At 40.4% G+C, this 25,299-nt stretch overlaps 2 protein-coding genes across 7 annotated transcripts; both read right to left on the bottom strand.

Moving 5' to 3' along the window:
* Window positions 1–1,271: 1,271 nt before the first annotated feature.
* Window positions 1,272–8,309, bottom strand: LOC112252077 (ELAV-like protein 1). 5 transcript variants are annotated; one of them, XM_024422999.1, is made up of 8 exons: window positions 7,345–8,309; window positions 6,510–6,600; window positions 6,275–6,352; window positions 5,897–6,095; window positions 4,887–4,990; window positions 4,058–4,211; window positions 3,627–3,852; window positions 1,272–2,593 (listed from the first exon to the last, which is right to left on the bottom strand). In XM_024422999.1, the coding sequence occupies exons 2-8, from the start codon at window positions 6,543–6,545 to the stop codon at window positions 2,266–2,268; spliced, it is 1,125 nt and encodes a 374-aa protein (XP_024278767.1). In that variant the 5' UTR covers window positions 6,546–6,600; window positions 7,345–8,309; the 3' UTR covers window positions 1,272–2,265. The 5 variants fall into 5 exon arrangements, with proteins under 5 accessions (XP_024278767.1, XP_024278766.1, XP_024278768.1 ...); XM_024422998.2 differs by having other exon boundaries at window positions 6,510–6,569; XM_024423000.2 differs by having other exon boundaries at window positions 5,921–6,095; window positions 6,510–6,569.
* Window positions 8,310–11,866: 3,557 nt separating this feature from the next.
* Window positions 11,867–14,230, bottom strand: LOC112253308 (late histone H1). Of its 2 annotated transcripts, XM_024425312.2 has the most exons (5): window positions 14,130–14,230; window positions 13,310–13,612; window positions 12,561–12,674; window positions 12,233–12,417; window positions 11,867–12,199 (listed from the first exon to the last, which is right to left on the bottom strand). In XM_024425312.2, the coding sequence occupies exons 1-5, from the start codon at window positions 14,134–14,136 to the stop codon at window positions 12,008–12,010; spliced, it is 801 nt and encodes a 266-aa protein (XP_024281080.2). In that variant the 5' UTR covers window positions 14,137–14,230; the 3' UTR covers window positions 11,867–12,007. The 2 variants fall into 2 exon arrangements, with proteins under 2 accessions (XP_024281080.2, XP_024281078.2); XM_024425310.2 differs by having other exon boundaries at window positions 11,867–12,417.
* Window positions 14,231–25,299: the final 11,069 nt, after the last annotated feature.

Below are 25,299 nucleotides of genomic sequence, written 5' to 3'. Positions count from 1 at the left end.
GGTGTTTACCCTAGCACAACACAGCTTATTCAAATAATACAAGCTTGTTGAGTTGGTTATTTGAATCAGCTGTGCAGTGCTAGGGCAAAAAACTAAACAGACCCCAGGACTGAGTTTGGGAAACCTTGACCTAGTAGGCATAATAATAGGAGTACCCTGCTATAATCACAGACAAGCCTTACTGTAGATAAAGCTGTAAATGGAATTTGAAACTCCCAGATGCTATTTGGGTCAAATTAACAAGAAAATCTCCTGGAATCCATTTTTATGCCCCAATTTAAAAAACAGATTGCATTATAGGGATTTAACAATCCCACTCAAGCATTTATACACAACAGGTCGTTTATTACAGTTCGCAAACATGTTGAGATGTGGAAAATAAACTTTTGACCTTTGGAAAATATGCATTTGAACTTTTAATGTAGACAGTGATTTGGCAGCTGCACTATGCTGCCAATTTAGTTTGATTGCTCAATAGAATAACAAAAAAGATGAATTGTCAATGTTTTAACACATTTGCGTGAGCCCTTGGAAGAGGATTGCCTAATCAGATTTTTCCACAACTCGACCATCTTGGGTGTTAGGCTGTATGACCTGCACACACCTTGTTACCATTAATCTATTATTACACCCCTGTGTGGCCAAACACTGTGTGAACTAATCTTGTATGTTGAGCTCTTCAGGTATACCATACTAAATAGAAAGTAGCAAGTACCCTACACTATGTATCAACATCAAGTGAACAATGTTCAGATTTTTATCTGCTACAATATTTACTGACGTGTTTAGTGTCCAAGAATAGTGGTCACCATTTTTAACCATAAACAGATACCTGCCATTCCAGTTGTCAGAAAATCTGTTTTGTTCATTGGGACAGTGCACGTCACCTCGGCTCTTTCAAGTGTGTCACACCTGTCAAAACCACTGGCCACGCATGGGTCTGCAAAGCTTGGGCGGGCGAGGTGAGAGAAAATAAATAATTGTAGGACAGAGGGCACATCCCTCTAAACTGTGAGCCCCACTTTCCAGTACAACGTTTGGCCTCATGAGAACAATGGTATGCAAGTAACCTCATACATAAACCTCCAGTAACTTGCTTTGGTTAAATTTAACTATGCAGGACATGCCCAGGCAGGGCTTTCAAATTCAAATCATGCATAAAAATAAAAAAAATTAGGCTAATTATGGAGACATACAGAGACCAAGTTGGAATAGTATTTAGTCATGTTTATGAAACGGCAACTTCCAAATGCAATGAACCAAACTAAAAGCGAAGTTAAACTTTTATTAAAAAACTGGAACAAACCAAAACTTCCACCAAATACAGTTTAATGGCAAAAGTAAATCAAACAATAATGGAAAACAAGTTGACGTTGAAAGGCAGTTTCAATAAAAGAAAAGATCACTTGAAAACAGAAAAGCATACAACTGGTTAAAGATTGAATAACTCAGGAAAAAAGCTCTGTATTTATCAAAATTACAGCTCACAGAATATTATCTTCCGACCAACTGAATCATTTAAATCTTCCTTATAGTTTGTATCACAATTCAGATTTTATGGTTTAATGTCTGAGGGCATGTATAAATAGAGGAATGGGGAAAACACATTTATCAGTCCTTTTTCCCCTTAGATCCCCAATTACACAGCAATCTTTTTTGTATTCAAATGCATTGCCAGCACATGACCACTTCCACATCTAGAAGGGCATGCTTTATCTAATAGTCTGTGTAGATCTAGAACAGGACTTGTGCATGTTCAAAATTACATTGTTTCTGAGAACAGGAGTGTAGAAAGACTGGAGGGTCTATTGGGAATCAAGGCCAAGCTTTACGCCCTGATCATGATAAAATGACTATGTTAAAAAAATGAGAAATGGCAAGCATGTATTAAGCAGAGCATTAAACATGGCAGGAATTTGCATCGTCACCCTCAACCATGTATGTGGCACACTTGAAGTAGACCAACATAACCCACAGATCATTAAAACATTCAAGAATTGGTCAACAAACTTCCTGTACACTACTGAACACCCCCCCAGCAAAAAAAACAAAAAACAAACTATGGAACAGGTTATTTTTTGTCACAGCAAGAAGTCTACTTTTCTACTGGCTAAGATAAAGATCTAAGTGACAGCATAGAAATTAAATTACAAGAACCAAGGAGATAAATTATCTCCTTCCATGAACAAATGTGTAGCCTTCCCAATATATTGTTTAACCCCCCCAGTAAGAATGGAAAACAAGCACCCCTTCACCCTTTTCAGTTTACTTGTGACCCCCCTTGCTGGTTTTGAAGGAAACCTGCAGGACCTTGTCTCCAATGCGGTAACCGTTGAGGCTGGCGATGGCCATGGCGGCCTCCTCGTAGTTGGTCATGGTGACGAAGCCAAAGCCTTTGCACTTGTTGGTGTTGAAGTCTCGGATGACCTTGACATTGGTGACGGCTCCAAACGGCCCGAACATCTGCCACAGGATGCCCTCGTCAGCGTCCTGGCCCAGGTTGTAGATGAAGATACACCAGCCAGCTGTGGAATTCCCCTGAGCGCTAACCGTAGACATGCCACTCATGTGGTCCACACTCATTGGAGAGAACCTGCCAGTGGCACAGAATGAGGGTTCTTCAAATGCAACTGCATAGATGCCCGTTTAAAATAACCTAAAAACATAAGTCGCAGGCCTGTTGTCCAAGGAAATATCTGACCAAAGTACTAAAAGAGACTATAAAAATAACCAATAATTCAGGGGTGTAAGTCTTTGGGATTCTAGTCTTGACTCCCCAGGATCACAAAATACCCTTGTTTAACAACAGGGCACTAGTGCTGAGGGATTAGTGCTTTTCTAGGTTGGTTCGATTTAACATTTTTGGAAACGTTAATTGAATTATAAAATCAAAACATCAGCTTTTTAATGGAAATTCCACAAATAGTGAACATTGAATTACCAAAACATTTAAAATATTCCATTGTCTGTCAGGTCTACATTGGGTAGCCCAGACTTCAATAGAAAAGGAAATTACGACAGGAAAAATATGCAATATTTCAGTTGTGTACATCACTTAGTTTTCATTTGATTACTATTATTGATCTTTCCTTAAAGTCACCATCTCAGCTCACACAGTATCAGCCAAACATTCTCTGTACTCCCCATACATTCCATTTAGTTAGGCTAGCCACAGAGCTATCTGACAAAATAAGTTTACAAATTTGTCAAAGATGGCAAGGCTTAATTTCACGAACTGTCCCCCTCGTCGTTGTGTACATTCCTTTCTATCGTAGTCTATGTGGTCCGTGTGCATCTAATGTAGTAGGCGGAAAAGTGCAGCCATCTCCGCTTGTGCCGAAAAAACAGGTGCAACGGATTATGGTCAATCTAGTTAATTACCACATTTCTGCACTGAACTACGTTGAATACTTGCTCAATGAAAACTAAAACTCCCGTCAGCCCAGTGTCCAACAGTTACTGATTTCTCTAGAGAAACAGAGTTGGGCTCACAAAAAACACATACATTTCAAGTAATTGAACTAACGTCAGTCAGTTAAATAACCAAAAGAAGAAAATAAAAAGTTGAAGCGCTCAGCACTACCGGTCACTGACATGGATTGTGTGTGTAGAGCAGTCAACCATACCTGAATCGCTGGGCCTGGTGGTGTACTGGACCTCCAAAGCGCCGGCCCTGGTTGTGGTAGAGCTGGTTGATGAGCTGGGAGTTCTTGGCCTGGTTGGGGCTGGCAGCAAATTTCACTGTGATGGGCTCCGAGGCACCAGGGGGTTTCTGCCCATTCAGGTCTTTGATGGCGTCCTCCGCCTCGGCCCGTTTGTCAAAGCGGATAAAAGCCACACCCCTGGACAGGCCTGAGAAGCAAGGGGATGAAATGGAGAAGTCATTAATGGAATAGGGTGAAGATGCTATTAGACACTGATTTGAAGTCTGTTGAAAATGTACACGCAAATAGTTAGGATTTTGAGAGGGGTAAAGTCTAGCCGAGTGGTATCCTTGGTGCTCATTTAACTGATTATACACAAATATTTCTCATTCAGGCTGTGCCTGCCTACCTACCAGAGGCCTGATCGACCAATACACGCGAGTTGATGATGCGGCCATAGCGTGTGAACATATCCTCCACGTCTTTCTGTGTCATGGTCTTGGGCAGCCCACTAATGTAAAGATTGGCATCCTTAATACCGTCAGAGCTCGGCCTGGCAAAGGACACCTGATGAGAAGACGGCAGGTCAGTTTCCATTGAGTGCAATTTAAAGGAAAAACAATTTTAAAAAATAACAACTTTGGAATCAATTTGACAATATTACACACATTCGAAAAATAAAATCAGATTCAAAATGCCCAAATATCTCGCATTGAAATTTTCAAGCAAAATAAAAGTACAAAAAACATTCCTATTCTGATAATTCAGTCACATTGCTGAGCCGCTATTTAAGTAATAAAAGAAAACCCTAATATTAAGTAAAAGGTCTGTTTTAAAAAGTTAAAAAAACTATAAAAGGAAAATAGATGTAATTGCGAAATTATGCAGGGCTTTGATTCGGCACAACGTCACACTCAAGCAATAACCAGTAGTGTTAAATAAAAAAACAAACGTAGTCTGAACAAGATGAATATAGGCTTCAGTATAAATATGTGCCGAAAATAAAACCATGTCAGGTTAACCGCACACGCAAATTGCTTAAATTAAAATCGCCAAAAATGATAAATTATAGAACAAAAAGGTTAATTACATGATTAAGTAAACATGTTACCCAAATACCTTCATATCCTTTCGCAAATAGACACTTTGCAGGAGGGCTCGCCCTCAACTGCCCAGGGACTACTTGAGGAACATATCACATCAGTTGAAACATGAAAACAAAAACACCTTATTGCACGTTACCTTGATAGTTTTAGACTGTAGTCTCAGCCCATTGAGGGTATTGATAGCCCTTTCTGCATCACTAGCGTTAACATAGTTAACAAATCCGTACCCTAAACTGTGGCCTAGAGAAAAAAAAAGGAAAAACAACAAAATAAAATAACAAAAGTTTGTCCATTTCTACAGATTGGATACCAGTCTTCCACGGGAGATATCAGTACACCGCATGCATTTTGGCAAAAACATTTGCAAAAGAAAACATTTTCTGCTAAATATGGCTCAAGAAAAAAAGAAAAGCTGATCCACATTGAAAAGTCTAAATGAAAATATCTTTCTTCTTTAAAATAACAATGATATTAAAACGTTGGCATTCTATCAAACAAAAATAACACTAAATTGAAGGAAAACAATTCTTCTGTTTCCAATAAATATAAAAAATGTGAAACTAAAAAGACAAGAGAAAACTACATAAAATTCCATAATATAGAGTCCACAAAAGAAATGCATTTTAAGATTGGGTCTACATATGTTGTAATCACCAGATCTAATAACACCCAATGAAATAAGAAAACATCTGCAAAGACCATGAATAGAATTCCCAACGACCACCATTTAAAAAAAGAGACACTAAAGTAAAGTTTAAAGAACAGATTCAACAAGATGTATAGCACAGAAAAACAGGAGTTGAACAACATCCCAAAGAAAAAAAGTCAATCTCTGATCCCAACACTAATCAGCGAGTCTGCAACACACAAAAATAGTCTTAGCATCTAAATACATTTTCATAAGATTGAGGGGGTACACAGGAGTTATATACAAAGTAAAAGACAATTGCAGTAACCAGCAAATACCACATTGATTTTACAGATTAGTAATCAAGACAGAAAAGTCAAAAAAAAAATATTTGATGTCACAGACTTTTGTAGTGAAAAACAAAAGAGCACATGTGCAGACAAACAATGAGAATTCCAGGGCATTATTTCTCCTCAAAGTAAGTGAACCGAGGTCAAAAGAAAAGGGGTTGGACTCACTCTGGTTTTTGTGATAGGGATTACCTGCCACTTTATCGCGGATGAGTTTGGCAGACTCCACCTCGCCGATGCTGCTGAAGAGACTCCGCAACTCGTCCTGACTCATGTTCTGGGGCAGGTAATTGACAATAAGGTTGGTTTTGGCATCTTTGGGCTCATCTTCCATGTGTTCGTCGTAACCGTTATCATAAGCGTCTTGCTATAATTTCAGGAGAATGGGATGGGTGTAAGTAAGCCGTTATAAAGACATCTAGAACTTTATGAAAGATGACAGTTAACTGGTTCTGTTCTTAGAGAATGCTGCCCATGTCCCAAAAGAACAGAAAAACAAAACAGAATGCTTCTCAAAATAAAGCCAAAGTTAATCTGTGGATTTACCTTCATGTTAATCGAACCCTTACTGACATGCTGTTGTGATTCCCTATTGTCACCCTGACAACTCTGTACCTCACACACCTGCAAGAGTAAACACTGGGTAATTCACAATCCTCTGCTGCAGACAACAGAGCACTTGACACCATTTAAAAGCCCCCCCCCCCCACACCATCTGTGCAACAGCACACTATATAGCCAACTACGAAATAACTTCTAAACACTTAATAGAGCGACTCACTTTGAGGTATCTGATGTGTCCCCTTCTGACTGCCATGTTGATGCTTCACGGATGTGGATTCTGAAAATATGGGGGGGGTTACCTTAGTTACCTGAACACAAAAGCATGTTCATGATTTGGTTTCCTTTGTTGTGTCCTACTGAACACCACGCAAAGGGCTTGATGACTAGGTTTAACGGAATTTATTGATCCAGTGTCATTCATTTGGAATGTGTTCGGTCAAGGACGGGTCTCTTGCCTTCCTGGCTTGATGATACTCAAACTGCCCCCCCCGAGTTAGCTCGTTAAATGATCAAATTGCAAAGAGGACCAAAACAATCTGAACTATTGTAGATAATCAACTAACGTTAATGTTCGGTAGCTAAGTGTAGCAATATAGTAACGTCGTTAACTATCTATTCTGGCTATTACAAGCTAATGTTAGCTTACTAGCTAGCAAGCACTAGCAGCGTGGGCGTGACAACTTTGGACAACGCAAGGACTAAATGAACTCGCTAGCCAAATGGCTAGCAAGCTAACGTGAGCTACGAAGCTATCTTTGGTAATAACATAACGTTACATACTTACGCAGTTAGCTAGCTAACATTTTCTAGTAGAATAACGTTTAGAAACCATGCCTTGAATTGGTCAAGTTATACCACAAAGAATTAGGTATTTTGTAGCACAGATATTCTAAACAGTCTTTGGTAGTAGCGTTCGCTAGTTAGTTAACGTTACTACTACTAGGCCGGCTTTCTGGACCGCATGGCACATAGCTAGCCAACGTTACTATCTAACTAACGTTAATCTGCGAACGAATGGAAAGATTGAACACTAGACACATTGGGAAACGTACCTGCTTTATTGATACTCCTGTGATTAATAATAGGCCAAAACGGACCTAGGAAAAAAATCAAAACAAATTAACGGTATCCTGGCTAGCCAGCAATTTTTCTCTTCGTCCAACAAAAGCAAACCCTGGTGCTGCTACTAGCATGCGCGGACAGCCGACGTCACAGCCTCTCAACACACTAAACTCCGCCCCCTCCCCAAAGGCGGCAAAGTGTTTTGTTGCAGTTGATTGGGTTTGATGGTTGTCCTTCAAGCTCATTTTATCAACTCCACTAAAAGGTCTGCAAAATACCGAGGTAAAGTTGGTTTTATATTCACAAATTCGGACATTCAACAGACATTCGCCAAAAGCCATTTAAAAATGTAAACATCAATAACTCATTCTCCGTTTGTCACAGAATCATCAAACAAGATATGATTTATGATATAAATGTCTAGCATACTTTAACAGCCTTTGTTTTGAGTAGAAATTCCATTTGACTTGATAGAAATACATACAATCCATAAAATGCCATTGAAAGCAGTATACATACATAACTAATTCACCGTTTGTCACAGAAACATCAAACTAGGTATGAATTTTTCTATAAATGACTAGCATACTTTTTACCTTTGTTTTGAGGAAAAATTCCAGTTTTTATTTGATCGAGGGCATGTAGTCCATCTATAGGGCGTGTGGTCAAAGTTCTAACGAGTCTGTTATACCCTATTAGAAGATGGCCTGGCAGAAAATTCTGCATCTTCAGTCATAATAAATTAGATTACAGGAAGAAACTACGGGATGAAGGGGTCAGGCCTGACTAACAAAGAAGACCGGTGGATGGATCATGAGAACCAAGAGGATCAACATGAGCATTCCACAGTGGAGATAAGGAAAACTAAGAGTGAACCATAACATACACTACAATTCAAAAGTTTGGGGTCACTTAAAAAAACAAAAAAACATTTTTTGTCCATTAAAATAACAAATACAGTGTAGACATTGTTAATGTTGTAAATGACTATTTGTAGCTGGAAACGGCTGATTTTTTAATGGAATATCTACATAGGTGTACAGAGGCCCATTATCAGCAACCATCACTCCTGTGTTCCAATGGCATGTTGTGTTAGCTAATCCAAGTTTATCCTTTTAAAAGGCTAATTGATCATTAGAAAACCCAGCTGAAAACTGTTCTGATTAAAGAAGCAATACAACTGGGCTTCTTTAGACTAGTTGAGTATCTGGAACACCAGCAATTGTGGGTTTGATTACAGGCTCAAAATGGCCAGAAACAAATAACTTTCTTCTGAAACTCGTCAGTCTATTCTTGTTCTGAAAAATGAAGGCTATTCCTGTGAGAAATTGCCAATAAACTGAAGATGTCTGTGTACTACTCCCTTCACAGAACATTGCAAACTGTCTCTAACCAGAATAGAAAGAAGAGTGGGAGGCCCCGGTGCACAACTGAGCAAGAGGAAAAGTACATTAGAGTGTCAAGTTTGAGAAACAGACGCCTCACAAGGCCTCAGCTGGCAGCTTCATTAAATAGTACCTGCAAAACACCAGCCTCAATGTCAACTGTGAAGAGGTGACTCTGGGATGCTGGCCTTCTAGGCAGAGTTGCAAAGAAAAAGCAAATAAAGAAATGTAAAAATCCAATTGAAATACCCCTAAAGAAAAGTTTGAGTTCATGAGTTGTATAGGCATATCAATTAGAATTGACCCCAACCCAGCTCAGGTGGTAAGAAGCTCTCGCATCCATTTGTATGACAGTTTTATACTCAGCGAGCCCCTACCCGGATTTTGTGTTAAACAAGTTCTCTGTCCTTAACCTTGTTCTGAACACCTCCAACACTAAGGTCATGTGGTTTGGTAAGAAGAATGCCCCTCTCCCCACAGGTGTGATTACTACCTCTGAGGGTTTAGCGATTGAGGTAGTCACCTCATACAAGTATTTGGGATTATGGCTAAACGGTACACTGTCCTTCTCTCAGCACATTTCAAAGCTGCACACTAAAATGTAATCTAGATTTGGTTTCCTCTATCGTAATTGCTGCTCTTTCAACCCAGCTGCCAAACTAACCCTGATTGATGACCCTCCTACCCATGCTAGATTACGGAGACGTCATTTATAGCTCCGCAGGTAATTGTGCTCTCGAGCGACTAGATGTTCTTTACCATTCGGCCATCAGATTTGCCACCAATTATTTTTTTTATAGGACACATCATTGCACTCTATACTCCTCCGCCATCTCTGTATAGTTGTGAGACCCACTGGTTGATGCTTATTTATAAAACCCTCTTAGGCCTCACTTCCCTCTATCTGAGATACCTACTGCAGCCCTCATCCTCCACATACAACACCCGTTCTGCCAGTCACATTCTGTTTAAGGTCCCCAAAGCACACACATCCCTGGGTCGCTCATCTTTTCAGTTCGCTGTAGCTAGCGACTGGAACAAGTAAAAAAAAACACTCAAACTGGATAGTTTTATCTCAATCTCTTAATTCAATAACTCCCTCTAAGATACATTGTAGAAATTGGCAGGGTTTATGACTACGTGGCTATAGAAACTAGTGATGGCTATAGAAGCTAGTGATGACACTACCCTGCCCACTCTGCAGGCCTTCTGTGTACAGAGTACCACAATATGAGTCATAATACCGATAACACCTAGCGGTCAAACACGGAAATGCTTCCAACCGTTTTTCCACCATTAATTTTCCCATAGGGGATTTTAAAAACACTTCAAATAAGGGCTGTGTTTTATGTAGGCCTACCCTGGCGTGACGTTTTGATAACATTGTCACCCCCCCCAATGAAATGCAAATTAGCTGCTAATGTCACTCACCAGGGCCATGATGATCTGGATGACACTGCCAAATGGAGGCAAAGGTAAGAATCTCTGGATTAACTATCTAATGTTAGCTAAATTTAGTCATGAAAAAAATGGCTGCATTGTTTAAATGTACAATTCTGTGAACTGTCTTCGGTAACTTTTACACAATACCTGTTATCTATCTATCTATCCATCTATCTACCTACCTACCTACAGTGGGGCAAAAAAGTATTTAGTCAGCCACCAATTGTGCAAGTTCTCCCACTTAAAAAGATGAGAGAGGCCTGTAATTTTCATCACAGGTACACTTCAACTATGACAGACAAAATTAGAAAACAAATCCAGAAAATCACATTGTAGGATTTTTTATGAATTTATTTGCAAATTATGGTGGAAAATAAGTATTTGGTCACCTACAAACAAGCAAGATTTCTGTCTCTCACAGACCTGTAACTTCTTCTTTAAGAGGCTCCTCTGTCCTCCACTCGTTACCTGTATTAATGGCACCTGTTTGAACTTGTTATCAGTATAAAAGACACCTGTCCACAACCTCTAACAGTCACACTCAAAACTCCACTATGGCCAAGACCAAAGAGCTGTCAAAGGACACCAGAAACAAAATTGTAGACCTGCACCAGGCTGGGAAGACTGAATCTGGTAGGTAAGCAGCTTGGTTTGAAGAAATCAACTGTGGGAGTAATTATTAGGAAATGGAAGACATACAAGACCACTGATAATCTCCCTCGATCTGGGGCTCCACGCAAGATCTCACCCCGTGGGGTCAAAATTATCACAAGAACGGTGAGCAAAAATCCCAGAACCACACGGGGGGACCTAGTGAATGACCTGCAGAGAGCTGGGATCAAAGTAACAAAGCCTACCATCAGTAACACACTACGCCGTCAGGGACTCAAATCATGCAGTGCCAGACGTGTCCCCCTGCTTAAGCCAGTACATGTCCAGGCCCATCTGAAGTTTTCTAGAGAGCATTTGGATGATCCAGAAGAAGATTGGGAGAATGTCATATGGTCAGATGAAACCAAAATATAACTTTTTGGTAAAAACTCAAATCGTCGTGTTTGGAGGACAAAGAATGCTGAGTTGCATCCAAAGAACACCATACCTACTGTGAAGCATGGGGGTGGAAACATCATGCTTTGGGGCTGTTTTTCTGCAAAGGGAACAGATTTTGAGATTTTGAGTGAAAACCTCCTTCCATCAGCAAGAGCATTGAAGATGAAACGTGGCTGGGTCTTTCAGCATGACAATGATCCCAAACACACCGCCCGGGCAATGAAGGAGTGGCTTCGTAAGAAGCATTTCAAGGTCCTGGAGTGGCCTAGCCAGTCTCCAGATCTCAACCCCATAGAAAATCTTTGGAGGGAGTTGAAAGTCCGTGTTGCCCAGCAACAGCCCCAAAACATCACTGCTCTAGGCGAGATCTGCATGGAGGATTGGGCCAAAATACCAGCAACAGTGTGTGAAAACCTTGTGAAGACTTACAGAAAATGTTTGACCTCTGTCATTGCCAACAATAACAAAGTATTGAGATAAACTTTTGTTATTGACCAAATACTTATTTTCCACCATCATTTGCAAATAAATTCATTAAAAATCCTATAATGTGATTTTCTGGATTTTTTTTTCTCATTTTGTCTGTCATAGTTGAAGTGTACCTATGATGAAAATTATAGGCCTCTCTCATCTTTTTAAGTGGGAGAACTTGCACAATTGGTGGCTGACTAAATACTTTTTTTTGCCCCACTGTATATGGTGCTTTGAATGTTTTAAAGGCAATATGCCTAAAACTTATGCACCTGGTGCTCTTATGTTTTATATCTTTATTTAACTATTTTTTTGCAGCAGGCTTCTTGACTTTAGGCTTCTTCGCTGCAGCAGGCTTCTTGACTTTAGGCTTCTTCTCTGCAGCAGGCTTCTTGACTTTAGGCTTCTTAGCTGCAGCAGGCTTCTTGACTTTAGGCTTCTTAGCTGCAGCAGGCTTCTTGACTTTAGGCTTCTTAGCTGCAGCAGGCTTCTTGACTTTAGGCTTCTTAGCTGCAGCAGGCTTCTTGACTTTAGGCTTCTTCGCTGCAGCAGGCTTCTTGGGTACAGGTGCCTTGGGTGCGGTCTTCATGTTTTTCTCAAGGTGGTCCTCAATTTTGGGCTTCTTGGCGTTATTTACAGTGCTTCCAACTGTCCCAATTCCAATGCTTTCAGCCTTCCTCTTCAGGTTTGGTTGGGCTTGGTGAATAGGCATAGCTGGAGGCATAACAGGTGAAACAGTTACATCACAACATAAGTAATGAGATTACATTATAAATGTGTTTGGTTATGAACAGTGGAAAGCGTAATTTGACAATTCTCCATGTAAAATCTTAGAATTACAAATGGTACCCATTTACTGTAGTTATAATTAATCACTGTAGAGTTTATTTCATTTGCCGTTCTTTCAGCACCCATGACACGAGACGATGCTGGAGGAGAACCTTGAGATGGAGGCATCCATGAGGAGGATCCTTTTGATGGAAATATCAAAGAGAAAATACTAATGTTATAATGGTGCCTGCAACCATTGCACTGCAACATCCTGTTCCGTTTACTTTGTTTGTTGAACATAGAACATCATTGTCTGTAGTACGATCACATTTGTTGTGTGCAATTAATAAGATCTTGGCATTAAACAAAATCAGGGGCTCAACTTTCACTGGGAATGCGGGGAACATGTCCCCCCACATTCTGAAATTGCATTTTTGTCCCCCCCAGTTTTATCATTGGAATGTGATACAAAGCGAGGCAGCGGTGTGCTTCAGGACCATGCGGATGCCTCTGAGCGGTCGGGTAGGCTGTTTGGAGTGCTTCTCCGACGGGGGTAAAAAAACACACACACAAAAGGTATGTCCCCCCACTTCTAAAAACAAAGTTGCACCCCGAACAAAATAGCAAATTATTGTGCATTTTGTAAATATTATGATATACCAACAGAATTTACTGAGCATTATACAGTGTTTGATAAAGTAGATCACGTTTTTTTATCACATTTTTCATATAAACAGTATAAACAGGCATAGCAGTGCTATATCTATGTAAACAGGGCTATTCTATTTGAAATTGAGCTGGCCTAGGAGAAGTGAAATGGGTAAGTAGTACTGACCTAGTGCCCTTTGGCTTGTGAGGACATGTGCCGGTGTGTTCAATATCTGGCTGGAGGGGTCTAGATTATGCCATGTGGTTAACATCATCTTGCAAGCAGCATCACCTTTACTAATCACCATATCAATAAGAGAACGTGCCTTGTCGGCCCTCTCAGGTTTTTTTTGTATCACCTCTTCTGCCTCGAACTTGTTGATAAATCTTCTGCCTTCATGTGGATGCTGAAGTCTGTCTAGTAGAGCCTTGATATTAGCCTCTGTCACCAGGCTGACAAACTGCTCCCGGACATCATTCAATTGATTGACTATCCAGACAGAAGAGCACAATGAAAATAAGAAGATACAAGTTTCAGTCTGTTGCTTCAATTCCATCAAGATATGAATTGCATTCCTGCCAATACAAGGAGTGTGGTGAACCCTTATCTGTAATAAACCTGATCTGAAGACATCTGACGTGTTCTTGCCAGACAGACCTGTGGCAGCTGTACCGTATCCACTGGCACCTATAGCTCTCTACTAGTACCAGTTCTACATGGTCCTCCCTGATCAGCCTTTAGTATTTTTCAGTAGGCATTAAATAATGAAATGTTTTACAACTATTGACTGACAGCGAGTCGATGTAGTCAGAGGTGCAGTTTGCCCACACTCGTCGTTGCGCAACTCCATCATAGGTTGTGGAGTTGAGTTTTTGGCTAGTGATTACTCTTGACTGGTAGAAATGAAAGTGAAATTGAAATTCTGTCCTCAAAGTTAAGACATTCTCTCATATCAAAAACATTTAGCAAAACATATCTTTATAAGGCACATTTATACAGTACTTACCAGCCATTTGGTTTCAGAAGATTGAAATATTGTTCTGACTGTAGGTAAACTGGGTGGGTGTCGGTTGGGGTTTCGAAAAGGAAGTTGAAGTTGTGGGTGTGTCTTCCTCTTCTATGATATAATGGCGGTCCGCAAACCAACATTAAAGGTGCATTCCGCCAGCTACTGTGCTGGAGTGTAAATTAATTAATATAAATTATATCTTGTTTCAGCTAACTGGTCTACAATTTCATTCCCTTCTACACCCGAATGTGCTGGGACCCAGCAGAATCTCACTCAATTCTCCAAAATAACATTTATACCTCCAATAGTAGGTCACTCTTATTAGATTTACCAGATGATAAACTACTCAATACAGACAGAGAATCTGAGCATACTATAATTCTAACAGGTTGTACTTCCTCCACCTGTCACACCCTGATCTGTTTCACCTGTCCTTGTGCTCATCTCCACCCCCCTCCAGGTGTCGCCCATCTTCCCCATTATCCCCTGGGTACTTATACCTGTGTTCTTTGTTGCCAGTTCATCTTGTTTGACAAGTCAACCAGCGGTTTTCCCCAGTCTCTCTCTTTTTTTCCCTCCTTGCCTGTCCTGACTCTGAGCCCACCTGCCTGACCACTTTGCCTGAGCCTGCCTACCTGTACCTTAGTCTCTACTCTGGATTACCGACCTCTGCCTGACCTGAGCCTGCCTGCCGTCCTGGACCTTTGCCCCACTACTCTGGATTATCGACACCTGCCTGCCTTGACCTGTCATTTGCTTGCCCCTGTTGCTGTAATACACATTGTTACTTCAACAAAGTCTGCATTTTGGTCTTACCTGAAACGCGATAGCCCCCACTGAAGGGCAACTATTGTCAGCAACAGTTCACCTGAGTATACTGACAGTTCATCTATTAGTCTTCTACATATGTGCACATCAAATTTGGGAACTTAAAACGCCTGCTGCTGTGCGCCCACTATCTGGGTCCTTAGATCCATCTGTGAAAAGCGGTAAAAAAGCATCAACCAGTTTTTCTATATCACTGACTACTGACCATTCTTTCCTTTCCTCTACCCAGGATAGATCAACAATGAGATCTGGGAGTAGCCATGGAGGAACATACCCTATCACCACAGACTGGCCAACCTCTAACTCCCTCAAACCACTTTCATCAGCAAGCTTTCCAACTGTCCAACCAAAACCACTGCCTTGTCTACTAGTATATTCCCAACAGTCATCTAGAACAGTATTTATTTGTCATTTAACTAGGTAAGTCCAGTTAAGGACAAATTCTTATTTTACAATGACAGCCTACCCCGGCCAAACCCTCCCCTAACCTGGATGGCGCTGGACCAATTGTGCGCCGCCGTATGGTAGCAGTGGGATGCTCAACCTCACAGCCTTTCAACCTACCATTTTCTTTACGCTGTATATCCAAAGGCATCTCACCAGGATTGTCAACTCCATAGGCATCAGATAAAATGGATCCTATTTTATCTCGAAAAGAGCGAATAAATAAGGAGGACAAAACCCAGTTATATAATCTCCCACCAATACCAAGTCTTTCCATCTTAATCAGTAGGCCTTCTCTCCACATAGTGTCGTAGGCCTTTTCAATGTCAAAGACAGTAGCCATTACTAGGCTGTCATTGTAAATAAGAATTTGTTCTTAACTGACTTGCCTAGTTAAATAAATAAAAAATAAACCTCTATGTTCCAGAAAATATGACATATGACAAAATATGATCTATTGTCTATCATCTTTTCCATCAGTTTACACAAGTTAGAGGTCAGTTCTATTGGTCTGTAATTATCAGCACACGAAGGGTCCTTACCAGGCTTTACAAAAGGTAATATTACTGCACATTTACAACCAGAAGGTATAACCATCTCACTCCAAATCTTATTAAATAATCCCAGGAGAACATGCATGAGGTAGATGCTTAAACATTACATAGCACAATTGATCATGACCTGGGGCTGTATATCCACAGCCTATTACGGCTGAATGCATCTCATGTATGGTAAAAACAGCAACCAAAGAAGTCAAGTGTTCCTTTTTCTTATACACATTAACATGAGCATTTAAAATCTTACACCTGCGTTGCTTACATACTTCATCCAAAATAACCCCACTATGTACCCTAGCAAATGTCTTCGCCAACAAGTCAGCTTTTTCTATATCAGTTACGGCCATTTTTTTAACACACAACCAAAACTGGAATTTGAGTGGACTTGCTTCTTCCAGTCATCTTCTTCAGCATAGATCATGCACCCCCCAGCTCAGTACTCCTGCCTATTGTAGAGCAGAATTGTCTCCATGCATTTCTCTTAATGACCATATGTAGGGATTTTGTGGTGACCGTATTACCGCCACACTGGCGGTCACAAGTCATGAAGGCAGTCAAATTCCACTTGACCGCTTAGTCACGGTAATTAGGCTTCTCCAAGCTCTGATGCTGCTGATGGTCATTAGTAGCCTACCAAACTTGCTAAGTGCCTGGTACTCAGAACTCTATTGTCTCTCTAATCACTCTGACATAAATGAAAATCTCATTCAAAATCTAATCAAACACTTCATGAGAGCCCATGAGCTCATGTTGGCAACATTTCTATAGGCTATGCAATTGTGCAAGAAAACAGAGTGATGGCCTCTATTAAAAAGAGGAGGATCCCATCAGCTTTCTATAGGCTAGGCCTACTATATATATATATTTCTCAACTCTCCTAATATTAAGCACATTGCAAAGATTTTTAGGGTGCATTACGACCACACAAAGGGGATGCCGGCGTGAAATTTGAGGCATTATTAAGTGTTGTCAGATTGTGAATGAGACTGATGAAGTGTTTACAGCCTGCGCAAAAAACAAAGAAGAGGTCATGCCGTTCATGCAACTTTTTCCAAATCATCATTAGTTGCATCATGCAGCCTTACAATGTATTAAACATCAAAACATATAGCTCAACATTTGTAGAACAACTAAAGTTACATTAATAACTCTAAATTAATCATATAGGAGTACCTATTTCTTTGTTAACCGCTCAACACAGAATAGCCACATGTGCGCACTACCTCAAATCATTTGGAGAAAATATCCTTTCTATTTTATTCAGCTTTGTTCAATTGTATTCTTCATACTATAAAATAATGCCATGGAATTCTAAGCAAATCTTGTCTGCTAAATGAACTAGTGTAGCCCACAGCCATTTGGCATAGCCAGATCAGGACAACAGAGTATGCTATTCTGTTCTTCTGAAATAGACTACATTTTCTTCATATCATGCTTCTTTAGACCTATCTAAAATAAATAATGGATTTATTGTGAAGGTGTAGGCTATACTAAATGGATTTATTAGACTTTTTAAAATGTAGATGTTCCAAAGGTCTGCATCAGTGGCTTGTAGGCTATGTGTGGAAGCCAGGAGATGCTAAACGTGTTTATGTTAAGTAACGGTCAATTACTGTGAGACCGACAGTTGTTTGCTTGACAAACACCAGCTGTCAAAATGACATGAACACCACAGCCCTATTTCCAGCACAGTGAATTATGGGGGAAAGCAACACAGGCTGATAGATTAATTGGATGGAGAAAGCTCCTACGGGCATAGGAATATAACTCCTGAGAATCTAGTTAATTTCCAAGGTTTCCAAAGAGCTTTAGTACATTTCTTTGGAAATCATATTCTCAGGAGTCATATTCCTACGCAGCACTCTGTAAGCCCTATTTCTTTCTTGAATAGCCACAGAGTATTCTTCAGTCCACCAAGGAACCATCTTCCTTTTCTCACCCACTTCACTCACCGGTACATATACATTTGCAGCACTCAAAATCAGAGAGGTCACAGAGGCAGCACATACATCAACCAGCCTCTCTAAAGACAACTGTCGAACAGACTTTAACCAGTGATCACCAAACTTTTCCCAGTCTGCAATATGAAAGCCCTATCTTCTGAATGGTGCCCTATCTAGAATAGTAACATCAAAGATCATGGTATACCAAATCTGGAAATGACCACTTCCAACAGTAGAATCATTCATTCCATTCCATTCACACATAGATACAATAGAGTTAGAAGCCAGTGTGAGGTCCAGGCAGGATGTAACCCCTGTAACAACATCAACTGTTGGACCACATCCATCGTTAAAACGTACTAATGTTCGTTTCCATCACATCTTCCACAGTAGTACCATTAGCATCTTTACGTGTGCTTACTGCACCATATCTTTCTAGAGCACAATTCCCCTGGTATTTCATCAAACATCGCTACAGATAGTTGACGACAAGGGTTGTAAAAATTGTGTAACTTAATATTACTACCTGCACTGTAGATTTCCACCATCACACATTCATATTCAGATAGGACAGTTATATTACGATATACAAGACCTTCTCTTATGAACGTAGCACAACCACCACCCTGTCCAATTGATCTATCAGATCTGATTGAACAATAACAAGGAATAATAAAATCAAGATGTAGTCTAAGCCATGTTTCTTGAACACATATCACATCAGGTTTGATCTCTAAATCTATTACACATTTCTTAAACTCCTGACAGTTAGCAATAAGGCTTTTGGCATTCCACTGAAGTATAGCAAATACCACAACTCTAATTATCATCATACTGAGACATTCCATCATTGGTATTATAGGAGTTGTCACGGCTCCTCCTAAGAGGGTCGTTAGTGATTGGAGTCACCTGGGATCAGAGTATTTAAACTGTCACTAATCACCTCTCTCTCTCTGCTCCTCCAGGTATGAACCTGTTTTGTTTGGGCTTTTGTAGTTTTGCATAGTTTTCACTCAGTCATTCACACACAGATTCACGCATCCATGCACTTTACATACACCTTACATTATGATACTTCCACACCTCATTCCTTTTCTTAGTTTAAAGTTAGTTTTGTTTACAATAAATCACTTTTTAAAAATTTGGCCTATACCTGTTGTTCGCGTCCCCTCATTTTTGCCACAGGCTATGAGCCGGCCTGTGACAAGTGGGGGCTCATCCGGGAGACAAGTGGGGGCTCGTCTTACTTTAGTATTTTAGCTTACTTTAACATTTTGTTATAGTTGGTTAAGGTTTTGTCTAGATTGTCTTTGTCTTATTATTGTTTGTTTATTTGTAATTTGGCTTATTTGATTATTGTTTTGTAGTTAATTTGGGTTAGTTTAGTTCAGATTGCCAAATTTTTTTGTTGGAGGGGATGTTTTGATTGGGCCAATATTGGAGAGAGCATTGAGAGCCATGTGTTTTGGTTCAGTTTACTTGGTAGCTAAATTTGGTTAGCAATTCACTCTGGGTTTTGTTCAGGTGGGAATCCTCATGTTCAGGCTTATCAGTGAGTGTCAATAGGAGGCTCAGGGTTTTTGTTTTAGGTGGCAGTGAACGTGGGTAGAGCATCCCTTTCCTTTTTCCCTTACATCGGCTCGGGAGCACCTCCGTGGTTATGGGGGGGGGTTGTCTTTTCCACTCCACTGGTTTTGTGTGCATAAAACCCCACATGTGACTGCAAGAAGACCAGGGCCAGTTATTTAGTCGTTTTTGGAGGATAGTGGGGTGTGGCTCCTGTCCTTGAACCCAGACTGACAGCAGGTGAGTTTTTTTATTTATTTTTTAGCATTTGTAATAGTTGTATTGGTTGAGGAAAATGTCTTCCATTTTGAGTAGTTTTGTTCAAGCTCCTTCAGAGGTAGCCTTAGAGTTGCGTACTGAGGAGCAGTTAATTGAAATTGCTGAACATTATCAGATTGAGATTGTTGATTAAAAAATTAAACTGTTAAAACTAGATTAAAGCAGGGTCTTAGAGAAATGGGTGGTTTTTGGGGTCAGTCTGCTAGTAGTGAGGGTGCAGGTTTTCAGTCTAGCCCTTCATTAACTTTTGGGCAGCAAAGGGAGCTGTTGCAAATGCAGTTAGAGATGGCATTTCTCAATCACTCTAATAGACCAGAAGGACTACCACAGTTTGATGTTTCACAGAATCTTTGTTTGTTGCCTAAATTTGATGAGTCAGATCCAGACACATACTTCGCTTTATTTGAGCGTATTGCGGAAGCTAGAGCTTGGTCAGATTTGGACATGACTATGTTGTTGCAATGTGTACTTACAGGTAAAGCACGTGAGGCTTTTACAGCACTGAGTGTAGGTGACAGTGAAGTTTTTGCTAAAGTTAAATCAGCAGTTCTGAAGGTCTACGAGCTTGTGCCAGAGGCATATCGTCAACGTTTTCGTTACAGGAACAAGTTAGATTCACAAACCTATTCTGAGTTTGTTTGTGATTTGACTTCTGCATTTAATCGTTGGTGTAGAGCTTCTGAAGTTAGTACTTTTGAGGGTCTGTCTAATTTGATTGTTGGAACAGTTCAAAAATTGTCTGACCAGGTTGCTACATACATGAATGAATGTAAAGTTAAGTCTCCAAGTGATGCAGCCTGTACTCATTTGCAAGGATTGCCAACACATAAAAGCCATTTTGAGTCAAACAGTTTCATGTACCATAAAAATAACATTACTCTTAGGAATAGTAGGTCAACTTTTTTTGGGGGGCTTCTTTCCAAAGACCTCAGCAGAGTTATTAAGTTTGGGTCTGGAGGAATTAAAGCACCGGTTAATGCTAATACTGGTCGCTACTGTTTAGTTGAAGGACATTGGAAGAAAGATTGTCCTCTGCTTAAATCAAAAAAGTCAGGTCAAGTTAAACCTGCTGTGATGGCAAGTCCTGTTGCAGCCTCTGACCACCAGGGTGAGCTTTTTCAGCCACTCGTTGAGTTTGATTCTCAGTCTTCCCACTTTTTTTTCAGCCTTTATATCAGATGGTGTAGTGTCCCTGGTAGACGGCAACCAAAATGTTTCAATCAAGATCTTAGGAGACACTGGAGCTTTAGATTATTTTATTCTGGAATCTGTTTTGCCGTTCTCTAAAGAGTCTGATAGTGGCAGTTGTGTAATGGTATGGGCTTAGTTCCATTCTCTTGTCCTTTACATGAAGTTACCCTAAAATGTGGTCTGGTAGAGGGTGATGTTGGTTAGACCCCAGTTGCCAGTAGAGGGAGTCCACATGATTTTGGGGAATGACTTGGCAGGTAGTAAGGTGTGGGCAGATGGCAAACTAAACATCTGTAAGAAGCAACCTTCAGTGTCACCTGCAAGGGAATCTCCAGATCAAAACTGTATGTCTCCTGAGGTATTTCCAGTTTGTGCGGTTACCCGCGCGGCCTCTCGTAAGGAGATTGAGAGTAAGCCAGAAAGTCTTGAGTTGCCAGTCAAACTCCAGACAGAACAGTTGACTAGTTCTAGAGATTCATTGATGGCTGAGCAAAAGGCCGATACTAACTTGGCTGATCTGTTTGATAAAGTTGTCCTGATTCAGTGGTGAGGAATAGTGCTCAGTGTTATTTTCTTCTTGATGGGCTGTTGGTCAGGAAATGGGTTCCACACTATGATAAGGGTCTAGGGGAACCAGTCTTTCAAATAGTTGTACCTACTACTTTGCGAAATAAAGTGTTGCAAATTTCACATGGTGATGTGGCAGGTCATATGGGTGTTCGTAAAACTTATGATCGCATACTTCATAATTTTTCTGGGCTCGTTTAAAGCGGGATGTATCTTAGTTTATTAACTTGTGATACGTGTCAGCGCACAAGCAAGCCAAACCAGGTTGTAAAGCCAGCACCTTTGTATCCAATACCAGCCATAGGGCAACTTTTTGAGCATCTTATTATCGATTGTGTTGGGCCTTTACCAAGGTCCAAGTCAGGTCATAGCTCCTTATTAACTTATGTGTCAAGCAACCAGATATCCGGCAGCTTTGTCCTTGCGTACCATAACTTCAAAATCAGTAGGTAAAGCGTTAACTCAATGTATTTCAACATTTGGGATTCCAAAAATCATCCAGTCAGATCTGGGGTCTAACTTTACCTCCCATTTATTTGCTCAGGTTCTCAAACAGCTTAAAGTTAAACACAAGTCTACTGCGTTTCATGCCCAGAGCCAGGGAGCTTTGGAACGTTTTCATCAAACTTTAAAATTCTTGCTTCGTGCATACTGTACAGAACTGTCTGCAGATTGGGAGGAGGTGTTACCTTGGCTGTTACTAGCTGCTCGTGAAGTAGTGCAGGAAAGCACAGGGTTTAGCCCAAATGACTTAGTGTTTGGTCATAAGGTGTGTGGGCCTTTAGCAGTGTTGCAGGATGGTTGTTTGCCTGAGGAACCATCTCAGAACCTTATTGACTATGTAAATGGTTTTAGGTTGAAGTTGTATAGGGCTGGTGAACTGGCGAAAGAAACTAAAATCTTCTCAACGGAAAATGAAACTGAAATATGATGGACAGGCTGAGCTGCGTGAGTTTAGTCCCGGTGATCGTGTACTTGCTCTTCTGCCTCTTGTAAGTTCACCTTTTCAGGCAAAATATTGTGGTCCTTTCAATATGTTGAGTAAAGTGTCAGATTTTAACTATCTTATTGAAACCCCTGGTCATAGGAAGTCCTCTAAATTATGCCATATGAACCTGTCAATGTTATCACTCCCGTGATCTAAGCAAAGTTGAAGGCACTCCAGCGGTGAGGTCAGAGTTGACTGCTGCTCCAGTCACTGCATCTTGTGGCTTTAATTTGGTGGAGGGGAGAAGAGGAGGACGTTAGGGTTTCGGATGAGGTCTTTTAATGCCCCTTCTACATTTTATTTTATATAATCTATGGACATAAATAGTGGAACCCCAGAAATGACCACCCTCAGCTTAGCCGAAGCGCCAAATCAAAATCAAATTTTATTTGTCACATACACATGGTAAGCAGATGTTAATGCGAGTGTAGCGAAATGCTTGTGCTTCTAGTTCCGACAATGCAGTAATAACCAACGAGTAATCTAACCTAACAATTTCACAAGAGCTACCTTATACACACAAGTGTAAAGGGATGAAGAATATGTACATAAAGATATACAGTGGCGCAAAAAAGTATTTAGTCAGCCACCAATTGTGCAAGTTCTCCCACTTAAAAAGATGAGAGAGGCCTGTAATTTTCATCATAGGTACACTTCAACTACGACAGACAAAATGAGAGAACATCCAGAAAATCACATTGTAGGATTTTTATACGTTTGTATTTCATTAATCTGTGACTATTGGATGTTCTTATAGGCACTTTAGTATTGCCAGTGTAACAGTATAGCTTCCGTCCCTCTCCTCGCTCCTCCCTGGGCTTGAACCAGCAAAACAACGACAACTGCCACCCTCGAAGCAGCGTTACCCATGCAGAGCAAGGGGAACAACTACTAGAAGGCTCAGAGCGAGTGACGTTTGAAACGCTATTAGCGTGTGCTAACTAGCTAGCCATTTCACTTCGGTTACATCAGCCTCATCTCGGGAGTTGATAGGCTTGAAGTCATAAACAGCGCAATGCTTGACGCACAATGAAGAGCTGCTGGCAAAACGCACAAGTGCTGTTTGAATGAATGTTTACGCGCCTGCTTCTGCCTACCACCGCTCAGTCAGATTATATGACTCAATACAGTCAGAATATATGCAACGCAGGACACGTTAGATAATATCTAGTAATATCATCAACCATGTGTAGTTAACTAGTGATTATGATTGTTTTTTATAAGAAGTTTAATGATAGCTAGCAACTTACCTTGGCTTACTGCATTCGCGTAACAGGCAGTCTCCTTGTGGAGTGCAACGAGTGAGAGGCATTATTGTGTTGGACTAGTTAACTGTAATGTTGCAAGATTGCATCCCCCGAGCTGACAAGGTGAAAATCTGTCGTTTTGTCCCTGAACGAGGCAGTTAATCCAACGTTCCTAGGCTAATCTATACTTCCATATTTCCAAGTCCTATTCTTGAAGATCAAAGGGTATAACATTTATTGGAATGACTGGAATTCTGATAAACTTTGGTTTTTAATGTAAAGATATAATTTAATTGTATGTAGTAGAAAGTGGAGGTTGGAAGAAGCCTGCATAACCAAACCATAAAGTAAAATTTAACATCCATATATGGCCAGCTATGTAAACTTTAACATTGATTTATTCTGCAATAGATGTCGTTCAATTGGTAACATTCCATTTTTGTATTCTTCAAATGACTCAAGGGGAAAGTAATCTAAAAGTAACTGAATGTAATCAGATTACATTACTGAGTTTGGGTAATCCAAAAGTTACGTTACCGATTACAATTTTGGACAGGTAACTGTAACAGATTACATTTAGAAAGTAACCTACCCATCCCTGTGAGCCAATCAGCTGCTGTCTTTCATTGAAAAGCAAATCTATAAAAAAAATAAAACTAAGTATGATGTAAAACAACATTCTATTGATTGAATGATGAGTGTTTCCATCTGACCCCATTCCTCACTTGAATCCCATGTAAAGTGATGTGCTCTACAATGCATGTCTTGTTTGTCTTCCTACCAGGAGACTCTGCCTCTCCACCCTCAGCATCTCTGATGGACTGTCTCCACCTTCCACCACTGTGCGCAGAAAACTCAATGTGAATCTGAAGGCTGGCACCCTGAGCTTGTGTGGCTGGACAGTAAAGGAGTCAATCTTCAATGTGAAAACTGTTCAAGGGTGTGTGTAGACTTTCACTAGGCCAATTGAATTTTGAAAAAATAAGCTTAGTTGAACTGTCCCATCAGAACCAAATATAGGACTGTTTCACTGAAAACGAACACTGTATAGCCTCAACATGGTTAAAACTATAATTGATATATAATGGATGGCCAGTCCTTGCATCCATAGCTCCTATATGTTTATGGTCAGTGCTATACGGGATCCTTGGGATGTCCCTACACTAAACCATAACCTTACACATAACCAAATCTCTTACCTAACTTGAACCATTTTAAAGTCAACTTCAATGGGGTAGGGATGTCCAAAGGATTCTGAATAGCATGAACCGTATTTTTATCATGTGAGAGCTGTATCCACGAATATTGGGCAGGGGACATAAGAGACTGGTGTGAGACACAAACAGCGGCCTTAACATATAATTAGCAGTGAGAATACTATTATGACACAGCCTGACAATAGATCACAGAAAATAGTTATTTTCTGAGGGAAATTGATCCGAGGCTGTCAGAAGAAACACTCACGTCCAAGGCTACAGCAAGGAAACGGCGGAAAGACCCAGAGCGAAATACATACATTTACATACATACATGCATGTAAGGGATCAACACTTTACA

The sequence above is a fragment of the Oncorhynchus tshawytscha genome, linkage group LG06, assembly GCF_018296145.1.
Source record: "Oncorhynchus tshawytscha isolate Ot180627B linkage group LG06, Otsh_v2.0, whole genome shotgun sequence".
NCBI classification, from domain to species: domain Eukaryota; kingdom Metazoa; phylum Chordata; class Actinopteri; order Salmoniformes; family Salmonidae; genus Oncorhynchus; species Oncorhynchus tshawytscha.
The sequence above is the reverse complement of the archived record's forward strand: the minus strand, read 5'-3'. Positions and strand labels throughout refer to the sequence as shown.

Excerpts from the sequence above, each read along its gene's own strand:
- LOC112252077 (XM_024422999.1), bottom strand. The coding sequence starts at position 6,545 with ATGGCAGTCAGAAGGGGACACATCAGATACCTCAAA. Across the intron at positions 6,096-6,274 it reads AGGGTTCGATTAACATGAAG|CAAGACGCTTATGATAACGG; the intron begins GTAAATCCACAG and ends CTGAAATTATAG. Across the intron at positions 3,853-4,057 it reads ATTGGTCGATCAGGCCTCTG|GCCTGTCCAGGGGTGTGGCT; the intron begins GTAGGTAGGCAG and ends CTTGCTTCTCAG.
- LOC112253308 (XM_024425310.2), bottom strand. Across the intron at positions 12,675-13,309 it reads CACAAGCCAAAGGGCACTAG|GATCCTCCTCATGGATGCCT; the intron begins GTCAGTACTACT and ends TTCCATCAAAAG. Across the intron at positions 12,418-12,560 it reads AGTGATTAATTATAACTACA|CTATGCCTATTCACCAAGCC; the intron begins GTAAATGGGTAC and ends TTATGCCTCCAG.